At 35.9% G+C, this 21,854-nt stretch overlaps 1 protein-coding gene across 4 annotated transcripts in view; it reads right to left on the reverse strand.

Moving 5' to 3' along the window:
• Positions 1 to 21,854, reverse strand: part of DLGAP2 (DLG associated protein 2) — a 454,788-nt gene that overhangs the window by 149,899 nt on the left and 283,035 nt on the right. For 2 of the 4 annotated variants that reach the window (XM_085217936.1, XM_085217937.1), the window contains exon 4: positions 10,176 to 10,208. In XM_085217936.1, coding sequence (XP_085074062.1) covers positions 10,176 to 10,208 — 33 coding nt within the window. Of the gene's footprint in view, positions 1 to 6,945; positions 7,062 to 10,175; positions 10,209 to 21,854 lie in introns of those variants that run through there. The other 2 variants (XM_010707780.4, XM_085217938.1) reach the window with 2 other exon arrangements.

Consider the following 21,854-nt stretch of genomic DNA (forward strand, 5'->3'; position numbering starts at 1 on the left):
CAGGTGGTACTTTTTTTTTTTTTTTTTCTTCTGTTTGCCTGTTTGTTTTTCTTTATATTGTTTGTTTTTTCCAACTATAACACAGTATGTGCCTTTTTCCAGACAAAGAATCATACAATCATAGAATGGCCTGAGTTGAAAAGAACCACAGTGATCATCTACTTTCAACCCCCTGCTACGTGCAGGGTTGCCAACCACCAGACCAGGCTGCCCAGAGCCACATCCAGCCTTGAATGCATCCATGGATGGGGCATCACAACCTCCTTGGGCAACCTGTTCCAAAGGTGTTATGACATAGAGGAATAATCCTCTGCTTCCTTCCACAGCCATCCAAACAAATGTAAAGAACCTGCTTATTAATTCTTTAATACCAAGTAAGAGTGTATGATCCAGCACTCTGATGATGCCATGTTTGACTGATATAAAAGAAATAAAAATCACTATACTTACCACAGTAATTTTTACAATAGAATTTTTATCCTGCAGCTGAATATATAAAATAAGTGAGCACTGAGTTAAGCACTGGGTTATGCTACTTGAATAGTGCATCAGCATTTATTGTCCTACATACAGATTCTGCAATTTCCTGTCACAGATTTCATGCCAGAAATTTCATGTTCTTAAGCTGCCTGGCAGGTTGACTGCACCTGTCAAACTAGAAAAAAACAGTAAATATCCCACTTCTGCAAAAATTGATCAAGTGGTAATGACCAAGACTGTAAAAACGCCGTCTCCATATTAACAGTCAGTGCTTAGTCTTGCATTAAAATCAGTCACATATAAGTCATGGATCTTGACAGATAAGACTCATACTATCACATTTAACATTTCTGGTTATGAGAATCATGACCATGTTAGGTAGAGAAAGATAAGGAAAAATACTAACTGAAACAGAAAAAAATGTCAAAAGTTAAAAAAAAAAAAAATTCAACATCATGTTAATTTGTGATAGTATATGACATTTGAGTACTATTTAATTATTTCAGAAGAAGTTTATATAGTATTATAGCTTATTGTTAAAAATTTTGTAACAGTAATGAAATACCTCACTGGTAGTCTATGCAATACATTAAACGGATTCAGATTTTGTTGGTTTGCAGTGAATTATTGTTTATTTTCCTTGGCAAAGCTTTGGTAGTTCACAGCTGAGTTCTAATTACAAAAGAATTTAAAAACTTGTGGTATTAAATAAATATCAAAAATGTAATTAATAATTTTAAAAATATACAGAGTTAATATTTATCTGGGTAAAGCCATTTCAATTTATGCAACCATTTCAGAACTACAGTATAGAACTACTATTTTAAAATCTACCTTATTGTGTACATTAACAACTAAAATTCATAAAGATGCTTTTGCTTAATCACTAATTGGTAACTGAGGACCATAATGGCCATAATTCATGTGGTGTCCCAAGAAAACAGATGCATATCGTAGAACAATATGTACTGACATGAACTGTTTAGTTTGTAAAGAACTCTAAGTAAAACCTTCAGCTGCTTAAGGTTGGCCTGAACATGGAACTAAGGAGCAGAACTGAAAAGTGTATAATGGCCGGTAATTAGAAATGTCATTGCAGTGCTTCATACTTGACTATTTTCAGCAGCTACCACCTGAAACTTTCCAAGCTGTTTAGAACCTAAAAGCTAAACTACTTTCATTTTAGCTGTGAAAAAAGGCTATGTTTTATCCACAGAATGAAAATGAGAAAATTAAAGGAGAAAAGATTTAAGTGAGGATCACAAGAAGTCGAGCTTTAACTTGTGAATGTCAGACTTCTGTTTCAGCCTTAAGACAATTATTTTTACTTCCTGGGCATGATGGAGAAAACAGCAAACTGCTTTTCTCAGAAATGCAGAGCCTTGTGCAAAATTGGAACTAGATGTCTTTTAATAGTAACTACAATGGAAAGCTCAATAGCTATGCACAGTACTTCATAGATCTGTCAGAATCTATAAAAACTCCACATTTTGGCAGATTAATGTCAAATTTATGCCTTGAGCCAACATGGTTGTCCTCTTTTCAATTCACAATCTAAATTATCCTCCTTAAGGATTTGCCTATGGCTATAATTCCAATTTAATAACTTTCTTCATGTGATTTCTTGTAGACGATGGAATTAGTTTTAAACGCCGAATATATTTCTTTTTGGAGACTTGAACAGCTTTCATTTGACCTGTTTCTCTTAGCATTATGAAGTGCTGGGGCTATTTAAAATGTTCTGCAACATAATAGGTTCACAACAATTTCCAGCAGCATCACAGGCTAAACACATAGCAAGAATAGTTGAATGACAGATTAGAAAAATCACTGCCTTAATAGACTCTTCAGGACAATGTGACAAGCCCAATGTCATAATTACTGTTGCCCTTGCAGCTCTCAAGTAATTATGTTTCTTTTTTTTTTTCTAAAAAGAAAATGTTTAATTAAAAAAGAATCAAGTCATGAATTCATGTATTTGTAAATCAGAGATACATCATGTAGCTCTGCAGTAACTGGTAGTCCACATCTATTTTTTCTTCCTTTTTTCTTCTTTTTGTTTTCTTTTAATTCTGTTTGGTGATAATGAATGTGGTATATAATTACTCTGATTCATCTTTTACCCTTAACATGAAGCACCCCAGAGGACTTAAAGCAATTGTTAATAAAATATTTTTAAAAAGAATAAATTAAAAGCACAACTAAAAATTAAACCCTTAACTTGATATTAAACATAATCAAGAACTGTATAGATCTCATAAAGAAGAATGTTATAGAAATGGCTAAGTAATGAAATGTACGTAGATACCTGAACATCTACACCTATGGCTACTCACCTAGTTCTTGTAAAAAATATAAAACAGTGAAGAACCAAATAAATGAGTTCAAGTAAATCTAAAGACTAACATAAGTACATGTGACAAAGCACCTGTGGCATATGTCTCTGTGAAACTCCTCATTTTCAAGGATGTGTATATAGCTCCTACTAATTCTGAAACTACCTTGTCTTTAAGAAACATTAGTGTGCTTTTCACATCCCTTTTTACCTATATTGAAGAGGAAATTTAACAGGTGAAACTGAGGACACAGAAAGCAATCTTTAAGTAATGAAATGAAGTCTATACAACTGTCAAATTCCTGCATAATTAACTGTTTTTGTTCTTTTTTCCTTTTTTTTTTTAAATCTATGAATAGGAGCCTGCAATCTGGAGCAGGACATGACAGTGTGGTACAGAGCCCAGCTGCTTCAACCCCAGGAAAGGTTTGATCTGTGACCTACAAGCTTCTGCCTACCACCCATAAGGGGCCAACTCCAGAGCTACCCAGCTGGGAACTCATCAGCTCTTTTGGACTAGAAGACTGAAGGAGCTTGGAAACAGAGAAAAATCTCCAAAGAAATTTAAATCAATTTGAAGTATACTTTTATCTTTCCCTTCCCTATGCAAATTCACTTTCCAAACTTTTCTTTCTGTTAGGGAATGGCTGGTTTCCTTGCGGCAGGTTCATCTGGCAGCCTGCTGGACTATGCACTGCTAAATCCTTCTCCAGGCTGAAGGCAACAGAAGGACAGTGCACACATAAGCCTTCTCCTCACCATTTTCACTTGAGAATAGAAAGTCAAGGGGCGTAAGTGTTTAGTTCTGTTCTTTAGTTCTGTTAATGAGGCCAGATAAGACCTCTAGGAGATGTAATGTAACAGATGAAAGAAGGCTTACTTCTTGTTTGTGAAACCATCCCGATTCTGACAAAACAGGAAGATCAGAGGGAACTCAACTGTGGATGGCTTTTTTGTTAGTTTACTAACTCATCGTACTCCATCTCCCTATGGCTTACTAGCTTTCATTTTATTTCTTTTTAATCAAGATTGTATTCAGCTGAATATATGTACGTATGTATTCAAGCTGAAATATTTTGCTCTTTTTGAACATGATGCAAATCAAAACTAGTGGCAACAAAGTTCAGTAGAAAGGTTAGGAAAAAAAATCATTCAGCCAACCTTCAATTCCATGAGCAGACAACTCCCTGGGCAAAATCAAGAAGACAGCTGGCCTAAAGCATCTCTGAAATAATAATTTCTCCAAATTTGTTCTTTAAAGATCTGCCACCTCTAATCAAATAACACTGAACTTTGATATTCTGTTGTTGATACTCTTGGACTAAATTCTGTTCAGTGTTTTTTGTTCTAAAACACCCATTCTTCATTAATATTCTGCCCAACCTTAAACATGCTTTGGGCAAGGGCAGAAAAAAAAAGGATAAACAAGCTAAGGACTTTCTGCACTTCTAACTGAATGCTACAGAAACCTCAAATAATATGACTGAGCAGACACTTTCAGATAAACTTCGATTTCAGCCACAAAGCCCCAGAACTGGTATAATGAATGAGATGTCCATTTAACTTTTAGACCTGGCAAATCTGTGAATAGGAAAGTGCACAGTTCAGTAGGCAATTAACTAACCTGTGAAATGATGCTCATTATGTGGTCAAAGTGTTACTTCTGGAAAATGAGAAGGTCGCCAACCAACTTCCTTGATCAGACACACTCAGGGATTAGAATGGTTGACACTCGATTAGCACCTGAGACCCTCTTTCTGTAAACACTTTCTACATGACTGCACATGCCAAATTCCTACCATAGCTCCAGTTACTATGCAAAGACCTGAGAATGCTAATTCTGTTTGGCTCTACCCTAGGTCTACCAATAGAGTTGGAGACAACATTGTTTTCCCCAGAATACTAAATGACTTTCGGAAAGTAAAACAAAACATTTGAAGTTGAGATCTTGCATTACATTGCTTGCAATGAAGAAGTGGTAGAATAAATAGCCAGTCATGGTTTTGGTTCTGAGGTATTTCACAAAACTTCAAGCCTATTCAGGTGAATTGCAACAAAGCAGTATTCATCAATAACACAGAGAATGGAAACCAAAGTCTATGCATCGTACTGAAGAATTTGGATACTGTAGTTAGGAATGATAGTAAGAAAAGGAGAAAACACTCCAGACATGTTAAAGTAGAATTAAAATAAAATGCAACAGAGGTACAAGGCAGATTTTGACTACCTACTGCAGATTCCTAACTCAGCTGACACCCAATTAATACATACGTGATTCAGAATATGAATCCTTGGGCTTAATTCACAACCAATGTAAAGCAATTCAGACAACCATTATTAATTTTCCTTTCCACAGAGTGCCTATTCGTAATCTATTAAGAGACATATTCTTAACACATCGAGTTAACACAAGATGTTAGGTATAGGGATGTTTATGAATTGGAGCATAACTCAGTGAAGCAATTACTACCTCAGAGCATTTGCAGTTCCAAGGGCCTGAGTTCATATCTGAGTGTGAGTGAAAAAAAATAACAGAACTGAAACCCAAACTTTAGAAATTTAATAATAGCTATTGCTGCCTCTGTCTACAGGGGGATAGAGCCATTCTCCGTCTCACCTAAGGAACTAGCCTATTGCTCAGAAAAGGAGCACAAGAACTGTACTTTCACAACATACCCTGAATGAGCCACCCACTTCCAAGGTCCTTCCCCTTCAAGTTAAGGTTTCCTCAGTTTGACCTTGATATTCACTGTACTTTTTGCCCTTATTCGAAGACTTTAATACAAACTATATAACTTATTCTTCAAGTAAGAACCGGATCCCTAAACTATGTCTCTTCCTCAATATTCATGAAAATTTTTTTTAAAGAAAGCAAATGATTGCTTTGGACACACTACTGACACAGTCTGGACAAGCTGTCACCACCAAAATGGGTTTTAGAGCAGGCAAACAAAAGACATGGAAAATGTGGTGACAAAAGACTTTGGTTAGACCCACAGCATGGGAGATTCTGCTCCAATTGGCTGTTTTGGTGGCACATTTATCATCCAGATACATAACCCTGAAGGTCAGATCTCTCATTGTTCTGCCATGAAAGCACTGATGGGACTAAGAAAGAATGTAATTACCTGAGTAGTTTGGTAAGAACACTCAGGAGAGGCACTACTGTGCCTGTGGTCACAGTAAACAGCACCATATTTTCTGTTTAGCAGGATCATGAAAATTAGAGTAAGATTTTGTATGACATGCTATGAAGTCTCAGACTTTTTTCATCCTGCTCCCAAGAGATACATGGCTTTTCCTCCTTCCTCTTTGGGACAATGATCACCCCAAACTGGGTGGTAGTCCCACAGGTATCAGCAGATTGGAAAAAGTTTGATGTCATGTACTGCAGATAAGCATTCCAATGCACCTTGGATCTCAGCTGTTAGACACATTCCTCCATCTAACATGGAAATCATTAATTCCTAGTCAATCAGCTACATTTGGGGATCACTGTTTGGATTGCTTGACACATGCAGCCATTGCAACCTGATCTGGCAGTTCAAAACTGTACATAAATCCTTACAAAGGGGAGAGAGGAAGGAGGTGTTATGTTAAAAAAGAAATGACTTTGCTTCTATACACAGCATTTCCAAAATTTCTACATGAACAGACTCTCTACAGTTTTCATAGGTTTAAAAAAATATATGAAGTTCCTATGACAACTATCAGAAAAACAGTCTAACAGTGTGAGAATTGAAGAGGACAACATATCCAACTTACCAAAACAAGAGTTGAAAGGTGCCTTGATTGCTACGTATAAATTTTTAGTTGTAGTAGGGGTGTTGAAATTGTGCTGGGTTAAAGATATGGATGAAGCAAGTATTGCAGGTCAGAAACTTCATCAGGCCAGGTGGCACAGCCATAAAAGGTGCACAAGCTTCTGTGCACAGAAGCTTTTCGACAGGTCACTGCAAATAATCAGTTTTTCATAGACAGAAAACATATCTGGGAAAAGTAGACTTTTCAGTCTTATGGACAAAAGCATAGCAGTAGGAAGACTGACAACTGAAATTAGACAAATGCAACCTTTCCACAACATTTCAATCTCCTAGCACTACGGGTAATTAAATATTGGAACGGCTTACCAGGGGAGCTGGTGGACTCGCCATTGCTTGGAGCTTTAGGACGAGAATAGATATCATTGTAAAAGAGATGCTTTAATCCAGCTTCTGGAAGTTCTCAACATGCCCATAACACTTGCAGCTCTGCATTAAGACAATGACTATAATCAAATCTCATACTTTAGGGTTTCAGCTGATCAACTGCAAGGGTTATAAAAAATTTATTTTTCCTTTGACATAAAAACATACATTTTGGTTTGATTTATGTTTGGTCTGTCTCTGAAGTAACAGAGATTTCCCACATCTACAGAAAGCACAGAGAAAGTTGATATTGAGGACAGAGGTGATAGGGAAAGTACTTTTCCTTAGTCTGAGCAGTCATATCCTAATGTGAGTTTGCTTTCTTTGAGTTTGAAGCCACCTGGACGCAAACCCCTTCTGAAGTGGGAACTATGTGATCAGGTCACTGCTGAACCAGTTGATTTGCATGCACAGCAAAGGGACTGGCACTCATTCCCCTCAGCACTGCACTACTGCAACTACGTGATTTATGGAAAGGAGTCTTCACATGCTTGGCCCCTGCAGAGCATTGGCAGAGGGTCAGATAGAAAACTACAGCTCACCACATTCATAGAGGTTTCGTTAATCAATCTTGCTGGATGGGCTCAAAGGGAGTAAAGATGAGATAAACAGAAAACTCACTGGATTTGTTTTGTTTGTTCAGTGTGAGATCCAAATCATACATTAGTACACTAGGATCATCTGGGCGTATCTCATCTAATTAATTCATTGATATCAAAGAAGCGTAAGTAGCACCTTGATTCTTTCCGTCTCCTGAAAACTAACATGCCTAACTAGTTATAATACTTATGTACGAATGGCAGGATGGATTTAGTTGTCTGATTTCCATTATAACTAGATACCTAAGCAGCCCTTTTGGCATTTAATTTAGTTACATCTGTAACTATAAAACCTTCAATATAATAGTAGAATACTGTTATGACTTGGGATATAGCAGAACACTGACTTAATTATTAAATGCTAGTAAAGTTGAAGGCAAGACAGGACATTCTGCTGTCATCACAGCTCTGTGTGAAAAGAGCAAGTCTGTTAAAAAAAGCAAAAAATGAGAAATGGTTCTGATAGTGATTTCTGTGAGTTGCACAGTGGCATCTTCACTCTGTGAATCTCCAAATGAGCATCTATTTAAGCTAAACCCCATGTTCCCAGGGTTTTGTTCTTCGCAGATACCTATACTATTCTTCTACATCCCCTTGACAATGAGTATGATTCAAAGATTTTTCTGTCTGTGCTAACCAATGGGCCATTTGATGGAGCTATGCACAGCTAAGCCTGGAATACAATACAGCAATATAATTCACCTCTCCTGTAATTCAGGACATCTTCTACATAGAATAAAGATGATTTCTCTTTCCCATAATTCTATAGCATTCACATTAATGTAAGGCTCTGTTGTCAGAATCAGTCATGATTGCTATGTTAGGATTGCCGTATTTCAAACTAAGAATCAGACATACCACGATAGCACTACCTAGTACCATAAAATACTTATGTTAAAAGAAAAAAAAAGAAAAAAAAAAAAAAAGAAAAAAGAAAGAATGCAGACTCAATTTTAAAAAAGAGTAAAAAAAAAGATACTCTGATGCTGCTCCTCTCCATGTCCCTTTCGGTGATGCATGCATATATCTGATAGCAATCATAAAAATAAGATATACGCAATGCCCGTGTTAAGCAGTACATTATCCCATGAAAATTCTGACTCACATCAAACCAGACTAGTCAAAGTAAGTCTCCCCATCTGAGATGAAGATCTGCAAAATCTGCACTAGGAGTGTTTGACTTTTTGGACAGGCATCGCTTGGACTGTTGCCGTACTTGAGTATAAGCAAACCTGACAGACTGTACTCAGATCTGCTCCACACTGCAAACAAATTCCATGACAAACTTCTAATTTTTTTTTTTTTTTAATATTATTTCTTCTACTGAGATTCCTATATCATATCCAAAGCTGGCAACACAGAAACACTTGGAAAACCTGAAGTGAAGTTACTGTCACAAGAATTGTAAAGAATACTGCTTTAAAGAAGAATGTAAGGAGGAATATCATATGGTGCATTAGATAAATTAGAAGCCAATTACATAACAAAGATCAGTACATTTATAATAACAAATACCATCACAATTTGTGTTTAAAAATCTCTTTGGGAAAAGAAAATTATGCCTTAGTTTATATAACCCGTTTAATTGAAAGAAAAATTCAGGAGAGGATTTTGATTAGAGAAAGCATCTGCATGTTTGCAAAATGTAAGAGATTTGCCTTATCACAGAGTGCTCATTTATGTTCTTACTGACCCAAAACTTTGACTTGGAAAACACAGAAATTCACATGATTACTGAGCATCAAATTCTCCTCTCTTATATTTCTGCTGAATAACTCCCCAACTCAAAAGTTTTGAATTGTTACATTACTATAATATTAAAGTTAATTTCCATGCAGCAAAAAAAAAAATGACATAATTAACATAATTGTGTTCTCTTCCATTCTTAATTCTCTTCTGAAAATGATTTTCTTATTGTTCAAAATCCATTTCCTATATATTTGTAAGAAGAGAACAGATAACTGTTATAATTCTTGAACCTTAGCTTTGTTAGCCACTATAGGGTGCTTTTCTTTTTTTTCTCAGAATCATGTGTCAGTTTGAATAGAATAATATTTTCATTAAGATTTGACATTTTGGATCAATGCTTTTACTCCCTTGGTTGGTTTAATACCAAAGATGCTGTAGTTAATATTTAAAGCATTTATTATATTATAATATTATATATTATATTTATTTTTATTTATATTTATTATTATATTATATATATATATATTATATATATTATATTATATATATATATATTATATATATTATATATTATATTATATTATATTATATTTATATTTATTATTATACATTTATTATATTATAATATTATATATTATATATATTATAATATTATATAATATATTATATATATTATAATTTCTACTTTTCTCAACTAGTGCATGTAATAGCTATTTCTTCTTCAATTATCTATAATGTAAAATAACGAACAGCACAATTTTGACATGTAACAAAATGCTGTAAGAATCACGTGGATTAAATCTTAATCCCACCCTCCCTCCCCCAAAAAATGAAAAAAGCAATTTAAGACACACAAATAAAATCTAATCTAACTGTCCACTTTACCTGGAAATGCATGCCCTGTTAGAGAATCCAAATCTGAAATTAAAACAGTGAAAAAATCATCTTTAATTTAATATTAAAAAACAAACCAAAGACAAACCTGGCACCAAATATGACATTATCACTAATATCAAATTTGAATCAAAGATATGAAAAACAAAGACATTATACTCATCAATGCATTATATAGTTTTCCCTCTCCATCATTTTGTACAAAGCTAAAGATGAAAGTCTTGAATACTTTTACTATTATAAGACAAACAATTATTTTTTATAGTTTTACACTTTTTTAAATGGACAACTCCTTTCCGAAGCTTACACTTTGAGTATAAGCTTTTGTTCTCAGTTTGGACGTATGATCAATAACAAGAAATCTGCAGAATGTTTTTTAAATCATAGCATTTTTAATGGAAGATTTTCTATCTTGACTGTCAAAAATAAGACCTCATTTTGTCTATTCCGATGCTCATTCATTTGGACTTCTTAAAAAAATTATCTGTTTTAAAAACATGAGTGCAAAGGAAGAGAGAACTGAGGGTACTCCTGCTGACACTGAATACCATAAACATATGTTAACATTACCTAGAAAAAAGTAGCTTGCAATCTAGGCATTTTATAGAAGCATTTTTAAATTCATTTATCTTATAAATAATTATTTCTTGATTGCAACCATCAACAGATACAAGTTCTTAGTTACTGACTGATTCCACAGAAATTCTAAATTTCCTGTAATACAATTACTGATTGTAAATATCAGTGGGGAAGCATCTACCAATGAATCCTTTGACAGATAGCTTCTCCTACTGGAAGGCAAGAGGAAAGTGCTCTTGGCTCTAATAATTTATACCTGTTCAAAGGAGAAAAATTTCCCGACAACTAAGAATATGCTCAATATCATAAGCAAACATGGAGAAGAACAACCTAAGATGCGACAAATGAGATAGAGTGAATGGCTTTCCAAAATCCAAGATAGTGAACACAGGTGGGATATCAGGAAAAGGCTCTTCACTGGAAGAGTGTTCAGGCACTGGCACAGGCTGCACAGGGCAGTGGTTATGGCACAAAGCTGCTGGAGTTCAAAAAGCATTCGGACAATGCTCTCAGGCATATGATTTTGGGTTGGTCCTGTGTGAAGCATGGAGTTGGACTTCATGACCCTTATGGGTACTTTCCAACTTGAGATATTCTATGATTCTACAACACAACACATTGTTTAACACTCTATGTGGGGTCAAGAGCATTATCACATCAAACTTTATCCCAAGCGACAGCAGGAAGAAGAGCAAATCTCAGCACTTCTACTTCTAGAGCCTGAGATAAAATCATGTTGCGGCCTCTTAACCCCCACTCTCCCCCAAACACACACTATGCATAAAGGCAATATCTAGCTGTGCAAGGTCTGCTCTCTGCAAGCACTGAGACTGGATGCATCCACCACGCAAATCTGAATCATCCCAAACAACCTCGTAATACTTGAATTGCCCAAACTGCTGTCATTGTGCACATGCTGTGGCTGCACATCCTGCCACTGCACTAATGTGTTTGAGAACATCTGCTCTGTGTCATTTTACTGAAGCAAGTGTCCTTATGCAAATTCAAGAAAAAGAACGTGAGAAGAAAAAAAAAGTCTTTTTTAGAAGGCTTTAGATTTAAAAGAAAAACAACAAAAAAGTAGGGTTTATTTCTCAAGCGTGCATGCACAGTTTGAGACCTGCAGCTGAGACTACTGTAAAAATACTGTTCTGAAAACAATGCAGATAAATTGGTTAGGCTCTTGTCTCAGCATAAAGCAGCACTACTGTGTAACACTACATGTTAAGCTGAAGATATGAATGGTGGATGTGTTTGTTTTCTTACAGGTCAACCTACATTGGGCGAAAACAGGGTAGTTTGTCACCCAAGGACATGTCCTGTGTGAACTTTTAAATAAAATCAGACCTGCTTTATTAGCTGAATCCAAAGAAGTTTACAAAGTTTTGGACTCACAAATCATGATCCACATGGCCCAATTCCATCATTGCATCACTAAGAGCGATATGAGCAAACAAAGCACAGGCAGGCCATGTAGAATTTCCCACAGAAAGATAAATACAGTGTGCAGCATTTCCCTGCTAGACTTCAGTATGTGCAGTTAACTGCAGTTACACTGGAATGAAACCTTTGCTGTGGCTGAAACAACTGGGGTATTCAGGCTCTGCCATAGGATTGCTTCTACTTTTCTTTAGATTCAAAAAGCAGGAGAAAATTCAACATTTTCTGTTACTGTTCAGAGGACTTTGCAGGTTTTTGGACTGATTTTCAATTAGGTGAGCTTGGTCAAGTGGAATCCAATTTTCCTCCATTCTATTTATCCTATGAATTGCCCTGATTTTTTAGCATTCACTTGTATTTTCATAAATGAGACTTTCTAAGCAAAGATCGGGAATATGAGATGAAAATGAAGTACATGCAAATGAAACACGTTTCTACCTCCTTTTTAGGGAAAAATAGCTGCCATGTCCACCGTAGCAATTAGCAATGAATTATGTTCATGCAATATCTACCTGATCCATATAACTAATTTATCTAAGTAGAAAAAACGGTGATCTAAAGACAAAGTTGACTTCCACTTATACTATATGGTATAATTTTTAAAGAGTAAAGAGGATGTGCTTCTCAGCAAGCTGCATCTCTGGTATGCTGCAGTGATTTCATTAGCTTAGGGCAACAGACATTGGAGATGGCACAAGCTTTTCATGCCAATAAGCTAATTGTTTTTTTCTTAGAGCTGATTAGCAAAGATGAAGTCCTGTCTATGCCTTGCCTCCAGGGCTCTGTTCTTCCTAGTTCAAAAAAAAAAAAAAAAAAAGAAAGGACACTGCACAATAATCCAGCACACAACCTTTGACTTCCACTCGCACGGTACCCTTACAGCTGTGCTTACAGCAAAATGCCAAAGCACAGTACAGCTGCTTTCTGCAGTGACACCGCTGACAGGCGCCGGCAGAGTGCCAACACCAGAGAAATGGAAGGGACAATTTTTAAGGTACAAGAGAAAACATTTAAAGCGAGGAACACATTTAAGTCATTTGGCATTAAAGACTCTCCATGCGGCTGTCAGTGAGATGATGAAACCAGCTCTGAGAACTGGTACCTGCTCATAAAGGTTAGGAGAAGTTAAATGGGTTCTAAATTATGCTCTTTCAAAAAAATGAAAGTTTTCTTCCTGCTTCTAAGTGATGCAGATATATTGCCAATGGAAGCTGAATGCCTCTGCTTTGCTAAGCTTCCCTAGTTGGGCTCAATCTTTTTTCACTGAAGTCCCATAACTGGACCGCAGAGTTCTGGAGCTGTTGCTGAGACACAGAGCACATGGACCATGAATTCAGCAAACCATACATTTCCTATGAACCAAAAGCAAGGGGAAGTCTGGCCCCTCATGAAAGGGGAATACGAAAGAAATAAAAAAGACTGCTCACAAAGGAAAAAGTGGCGTTGGCACACAGCTGCAGTGGGTAAAGATGGGAGACAGCTTTGACAATAAGCTCACTGAAAAACACTGACATAAAATTCCTTGTATTGAACTGGATGGTGTGCTTGGAAGCATCCAGGTTCACTTAGTCACTACGCAAGGCTGAAGCCAATACCTAACTAGAAGTAGATAAGCAGTTCTTTGCATTAGCCTCTAGAGGGGGAAATTTTCCTTCAGCTTCATAAATTATGTGCATTGCTCACTAAAAATTTGTTCTTGCAATTAAGGGAATTCTTACACATTCCCATTCCACTGCCTACCATTATAGGGCCACTGTGCCCATAGCCTACTGCAATAAAACCATTTTTAGGCTCTTGCATATTTTCAATGATTCATGATATTGCATTAATTTGCCACTAATCCTGTTAACAGCCAAATTTCCATTTCAATGTGAATGTAAACCCTGTATGATAAAACAGAAAAGGAATGACCTTAAAGATTACACTTAGGAAGTCATAACTGTACAGTCACCACCTTACAATCCCACTGCCTACTTGTACTGGTTGTTGGAACAGATTTTTCACTTTTGGAGATAATTCGAAGAAAAAAAAAACAAGTAGGTGAACAGATAGTTATGAAAACCTAACAATATGGTATTACAAAACCTATTTATTACTCTGATTCATCTTGAGACCACTGATGTATTAACTAAAATGTATCATATTGAAACATGTAGACCTCATCTACAGTGTTAACCAGGGTTTAATTCTGCTTCTTTTCATTGTTATCATTAAGAGTGGGGTTCAAATTTGCATTTCCTCAGTAGAGTTGTCTACATGTCAGTTCAGTATCCAAAATTCCATTAGCTCCAATTTAGAAGTAGCTGAAATGCAATCAAACTATTACATTGAAAACTAGAGATCAAACTTAGTCAATTGCATTAGAACAGCTCTATCCATTGACTATCTGTAAGTAGTGGGAGCTTAGACTCCCTGTACATGCAACCTATACTGTAAGTATTTGGAGCTGAATCTAACCCTGAGAATATCTTCAAGGATGGATTTCTAATCTGAGACAAGCAGGAGATCAATGTAGGAATGATTCAGGAATGACATTTTAGCTTTGTTGATGTTGGTAAATCTGAAATTCTCAGATCTATGAAGCAGATCATTTCCAAACAAAAGCAAACTTTGTGCCTCCAGTTCAGAAGTCATTTTCTTCAGGTTCTTAAAGTCATGCGATAGTTATACAGGATGATGCTTACAGGCTGAAGCTTTGCCTTCTGGCTTAATGTACCAGAATGTCTGGTTTAATGTGCCTTCTGGTTTAATGGGTACAAACTGAAACACAGGAGGGTTCTGTCTAAATACAAGGAAACTTCCACTGTGCAGGTGACTGGCACAGCTTGTGACCTCGGCTCCTACAGAAATCACTCACATAAGCTCGCTCAGAAGGCACTTGTATGTCAGTGCAGCCCCTGCCTCTCTGTGCAATATGGTTTAGCAAAAGCAGCTAATGGCAGAACAAAAATCCTATTATTCCAGACATCCATATATAGGAGCTGGTAATACTACCAAAAGCAAAATATCCTTAGAACATTCTGTTCAAAATAACATGATAAAAGTTGAGAATACGCTTCCAGATTTTCTAAAGCCTCCTATTAAAAGAAAAAGCTCTTAAAATGTAGGTTTATTTTTAATTTTATTTTGCATCCTCTTTGCATAGCAAGTATTAATTACAAACGTTGTCCCAGGTTTCCTTAGAGAAAATTCATTTTTGTGTTGTTGGGACTGTATTTACTATTTTGTGTTAAAATACCACCACTCTGTGTAAGAAACAAAAGTTCACGTTACATTCAGGACAAAAACATTTAAATTTTAAACTAAATCACAAAATATTTGATACTGACTGGAAAGAGTTGATTGTAAACATATCCTCCAGTCTAATTCGACGTGACTGAGTTCCTTTAGTAGGATGATAGTTGGTAACATGATCCAGAGCCAAAAAAAAAACCAGAAACAACAATTTGGCTCAGGCCAGCTGAACCAAATCAAGGTCTGCTTCTCTTCTTACAAAACTTTGGTTTTCCTCATTTCTTTGTCTAACTTTCAAAAAGTAAAGAAAAACAGCCACCAATATCAAAGCCAGCTTCCTTATATTCTGAAAGCCATTGTTAATGCATTTTCCCCTTCTCATCTTAAACAAGCTGCCTGCTTCATGCTTCCAAGTATAATCATGGCCTCAGGACTGCTTTATCCAAACTCAATACGGGGTTTTAAAGTAACATCTTAAAATATGTTGTAGATCGCACAGCTGCAGACAGCCATCTCCAGATCAGAACACTAATGCTTTCCAAAGCAGCTCTCACCAGGAACCTCATGGCACATTCAGGCAGAAATCCCAGCCCTGGTTCCCTGCTGAACTGGGGAGCTGCACCCTCTCCACTCCACTGCACAGATATATTTAGGCATCACTCAGGAGCACCGGATACTGGCGATAGAAGACGCTGTCAGCCCTGCAGGTGTAATTTGGAACCCCCTGCAGTTCACTGCAGTCTTAATGCCCCGTACTGAGGACTACAACGAGCATGCTGTCCTCACTGCTTGTAGTGAACTCAATCATAGAATCATAGAAAGGCTATGTGCAGGGTCGCCAACCACCAGATCAGGCTGCCCAGAGCCACATCCAGCCTGACCTTGAATGCCTCCAGGATAGGACATTCACAACCTGCTTGGGCAACCTGTTCCAATGCCTTGAGGAAGTCATGCTACCATGGGCAGTGCTACAGCTCCTAAATTCAGCTCCAGTCTAGTGTATACATACATGAAACAACCATAAAACTAAAAAAATGTTTCTATGAAACATAAACCAGAACAATATTCATACTTTCTCCTTCCACTTCTGCAGCTGGTTTAGACATGGAAGAGAGATAATTATTTTATTGAGCTATATTAACTTCTTACTATGCCTACAAACATTTTTAATCTCAGAAAGACTTACGAAATGACATACAGGTGATTGAAAAATTGACAACTGACCCTCAAGAAAGGCTTAATTCTAACTGATTTCTCTTAAATATATCTGTAAATTTGGCGAAGTGGAGCCAGGTCTAAAATCTGCATAAATTCAGAATCTATGGCACTGCTCTTAGTACAGCTGTATTCTTGAGCTAATAACTGAAACCTTAAAAGTCAGCTCAGACCCAAAGCTATCTTGGTGTAGAAGCTCTCTTGCTGACAAGTATAAACTCTTTCATATCTGTCTAAAGAAGATGACACAGATGTATCCCACAACACAGCTTCCCAGTTAAGAAGGATGCTAACACAGACAGCCACAGGCTTATACTTGTATAACCTCTGAGATATTGTTATTTACTGGGGGACACCAAAAAGCTGGCAGAGTTTGGGTCCAGCTGGCAGAGTTTGGGACCTATGCATTCAATCATACCATCCCCATTTGAAAAAAATATATATACATATATATATAAATATTATTTATATATGATATAATATATTTGCATTTCTTATATATTTTTATATAAATTATAATGTTTATATTTATATTATATCATATTATATATATGCATATACATATTATAAATACACACATATATATATATATTTATATAAAATATTTATATGGTGTTGGGGGTTTTTTTGCATTAAATTGGATCACATGAATTCCATGATTCTGGAGTAGCAATGGGATTACACATATCATGATATGGATTTATCCTGTCTCTCAAAAATAACAAGCTGTCAAATTTTCCACATCTGAAAACCACAGAAGAGTTCAAGTAAAAAATATGCTAAATTAAAAAATTATAGAGGAAGTAAAAAATCAACCCAACTGTTTGTGTAAATGATGAGGGGTTTGTGAAATCTTCTGATGAAATTCTGGAAGCAGATCCAGGAGTCTCAAACAGAGCTTCTGGAATTCAATAATCATAAAAAAAAATGGGGTTTCTGAGGACTAAACTGGAAAATAATATGTCTGCTCAGTTTTATTTCAGACCCTTTCTAAATCTGCTTTCTGCATGAGAAAGGCAAGAAATCCTGTGAAATGCAACTGTTCCACTTCACGCTGCTATTCATGTCAAACACTGTGACATGTCTTTGGGAAGGTGCTTCCTCGTGTTGTCAGCTTCTTTCAGTTTATCTCATTCTCTCTCTCTTTTTCTTTTTTTCCTGGAATTGCCTCTTTTCTTACACTTTCCCAGTTTTGGTGAGTTTGGTTTTTTTGCACTGAAATTTATATAAATGTAAGCTCTCCAATCGGCAACTGCTTCTAACAAAAAAACCAATTCTCTCTCATTTTCACCTCAGCATCTACTTCCTTCTCCCTAACTCATCTCGAATTACTTTTAAGTTTGTGCTCAGCTTGCCCTGCTCTTTCATATATCATTCATTATCTTCTGCTGGCCAAGCCAAGACTATTTTTTTGTATTCATTCTCCTGTCTTTTTCCTTTTGTCAAATAAAATTTGGCAGTGGTTATTAAGCAATCTTTCAAGGTTTATATGCCTTAGTTGGTTTCAGAGACATCAAATAACTATTTTTATAAATTGACATGTAGAGCACAGTGTTGAGCCTTATACTACACAGCTGACTCAGTGACTTACTAAATATTAGGACAATTCCTGCTATACTAATCAAGCTGAGCCTTCAAAGTACTTTAGAACTGCAAAACCCTGTAGCTACTTAAATACTTTATTAAAAAAAAAAAAAAAATCATTAAAAGTGAAGGCAATGAAGCATGTCCACAAGGCACACTCAGGAGTTTGCCAACAGATAATGCCTTTTCAGAAGGAAAAGTTAGCAATTTGGCACTGGATATGCATACATTTTTGAAATCTCCAAAACTGGTATAGGAGAGAGACTGATTAGTACTGGAGGAATATTTCTACATACAAGAAGATAGGCAAAGAAAAAAGAAAAGAAAAAAAAAGAAAAAAAGAAAAAAAAAAAGAGGAAAAAAAAATTAAATGTTAATTTAAAAACAAACAAAACAAACCTAAAACCAGATTTTTTAGATGAAAAGCATATCACTAGTATAAGGACTAAAAGACTGTGGGGCTGGAACAGAAACCGTGAGAAATCTATTGTAAATGGTACTGGACTTGAACTTGATAATTTGAAAACTAGTGAAACTACAGATGTAAGTAATGCCGTCTGGTATTAATGCTGCTTCACATTATTTCAAAGAATAATTGGACAAAGCTCTAAGGGCTTGTAAATCACTGAAGCTAAAACAGATCATGTTGTCATTTAACATGAGTACACCGAAGGACATTCAAAGTTTAGATCAGGTCAACAATTACTTGGACTTCACTTCTTTGAGAAAAATGTCCTTATGGGATTCGGCTGTATGATGTGCGCATGGATGAAATCAGCTATCCTTGTAAAGTGTTTCCTTAGTTTTCACCCGGATCTTAATTTAGAAAACTAGCGTGATCTGAGAAGTGCTCTTTGGACTCTGGAAATGAAGAAAAATTTTCCTTAATATTTTGAATCAGTTTTATATGTTACAGATGTTAAAACATTATGCTCCAGCAAAAATGTGACTGCTGTTTTGTTTTTATTTTCTTCTAAGTCTCACTGCTTCTTCAAACTTTATGTTCAGTTAAACCTTTCCAAGCCTGCGGCAATGTCAGAGGAGATAGTGTTAAAATTAATTAAATCTTTGAAAATGTTTAAGCACAGGCCTGCTTTTAACAAGTTTTCTCAAGAATGACGTCAATGAGAAGAGCATCAGGTGCAGGCTTTCCTTCTGCCCTGTCATATCACAGTATTCAAGATATAGATGGATTCTGGGGTAGGCTTGTGAAAGACAACTTCTTGGGCGAAAATGTTATAGCAACTTTTAATTGTAAAACTGATATGATTTCATTCGGAAGAAAGAAAAAAAAGGAAGTTACAATGTGTTTTTGTGAGCATAAAGACTTAGAAGGAAATAAGAGTCATGCTAGATCAATGTACCATCAATGTTTGAACTTGAAATAAGCTTCTTAATTTCATACACTCCTCACAAGAAAGAAATGTAGGAACTAGCCAAGTTGCCAAAGGATGCAGTGGAAATTAGGAGAATTTCCAGATTCCAAGCAGCTTATGGGGTACTGAACAGGGAAGGAAGGAAGGAAGGAAGGAAGGAAGGAAGGAAGGAAGGAAGGAAGGAAGGAAGGAAGGAAGGAAGGAAGGAAGGAAGGAAGGGACACAACATGAAACAGGAGAGTGGATTTCATGGGAAAAAGTTTGTAATAATGTAATTAAAATCTCTATGCACAAGGGAATGAACTTAAGGCTGAATTGGCTTTTGCCCATAGGCACTTCCAGATTTGATTGCTTCAGTCAGTTGGTTTAACGTTCCTTCAGCTGAGTTTGGTGCAAGTGTGTTTTTAGCATTTTTCACATGGAATATAACCAGAGGAGAAAAATTATTACAGGATGTGTAACCCAGTGAAGTCAGTAGAATTATTCCAGTACAGAATATAGTTCACCATCAAACGTGTTTGATTTGACTGGCTTTAAATATTCAAATATTAGATGAAATATCTACCATTTAATGCTGAGTATGACTGTTCTGAATGTTGCTACACAATGCATGGACTCATAGGCAAAACAGGGCAAAGAGGTTTCCACATCTAAATCCAGGATATATATTTGATACACATCTGTGAGCTGCAAGGTAATTCAAGGACAAACATGCAAATATGCAAGCAGCTAAATTCTCATGGGTTCCTATCATTCTGATTAATTCCATTTTGGCCTTGAAAAGCTTTTCCAAGTAAAATGACACTGAAACTGCTTGGTTCTCTGGGCAGTCTTAGAAAATCAGAATTTTCAAATGAAATGAACAGACTTATTAGAATGCTATTAAATATCTGTATTTGAAGCCAAATGTGTAACTCACCTTTTCTAAATGATGAAGAATAGCTACATTTATGTTCAGAATAACTACACTTATATTCTGCACTACACTTAAAAATAGAAAGATTGCATTATATATATTTTTTTAAGTGGGGGAGGGTTGGACTAGATGAAATCCAGAGGTCCCTTCCAACCCCTGTGATTCTGTGATTCTGTATGAATATGAAATTCCACTCAATATTAATTTTCACACCATGAGTCACAAACCAAAACAAAATCAGAAAGAAAACAAGCAAACAAAAAGAAAACAAATATCCACAACTCTGGAAATCTGCCAGAAACAAAATAAATTAAATTTTGCAATTTCCAAAATTCACAAATCTGTGACAGCCCATTGATAAGGATGTCAACAACTACTTCTGTTGGCAATGCTAATTGACTTTGGCAGCATGGCTTTGTAATTTCATCTTATTGCATGTCAGGAATTGTAAAAATCATAAAAACGCATTGTCAGAAATGTAAAAATGAAGAAAAGTAATAAAAAGGAAAAAAAAAGGCAGTCAAAACAACTGATTCTTGTTTTCACGTTAAACTTTGTATTTAACATGATACACATAAGTTCTGTGAGAAGGTTGGTTGTTAGTAAAACAAAAGACAAATTGCCCTACTCTTGCTCAAAAAGACTCATCTGTTTTTAGGCACATATTATCGAAGGGAAGTTATGTTTTATGTGTTCCAATAATTTTGATTTTGCAGTGATTTAGTTGCTAGATAAACTTTTGCACTGATGTAAAGTGGAGAGGATAATATCCATCTTTAACATTTCTTGGTTTAATTGTCTTACTGCAGCTGAATATGACACACAATGTAAGAAAGATTAATGATGAGAGAAATCTAAAGTCAGCAGCCTCAGGCAAGACGGTTTCTCAAAACTGGCTTTATAATCTCAGAGACATGACTAACCTTAAATGATTTCGATTTTTTTAAACCCTTTCCTTCTTTTCTTTTCTGAAGCAGCACTACAAGACCTGTTTTACAAACCCTTCTAAACACTAAAGAAAGAGTCCAGCTTTCCAATTTTTGAATGGATTTTAAATAAATTCAAGCAGCATTTCATCCAACTATAGTAGATTGTGACAAAGATTTGCTAAGACTGATAAGTTGTTCTTTTTTTTTTTTTAAACTATGATTGAAGATATCCCAATCATATCTGAAGTTTTTTCCCTATGTTCAGCTCTGTACTAAAACAAACAAAGAAAATGGGTGCTAAGCCCAACAGTAAAGAATTGTTTACTCCAGTTTTTAGAAGTTTTGAGTATGGGCATCTCCTGTCAGTCAGTTCTCAAAATGAAGTTCTTCCTTATAA

Source organism: Meleagris gallopavo, chromosome 2 (genome assembly GCF_905368555.1).
Source record: "Meleagris gallopavo chromosome 2, MGAL_WU_HG_1.1, whole genome shotgun sequence".
In the NCBI taxonomy this organism is placed as follows: Eukaryota; Metazoa; Chordata; class Aves; order Galliformes; family Phasianidae; genus Meleagris; species Meleagris gallopavo.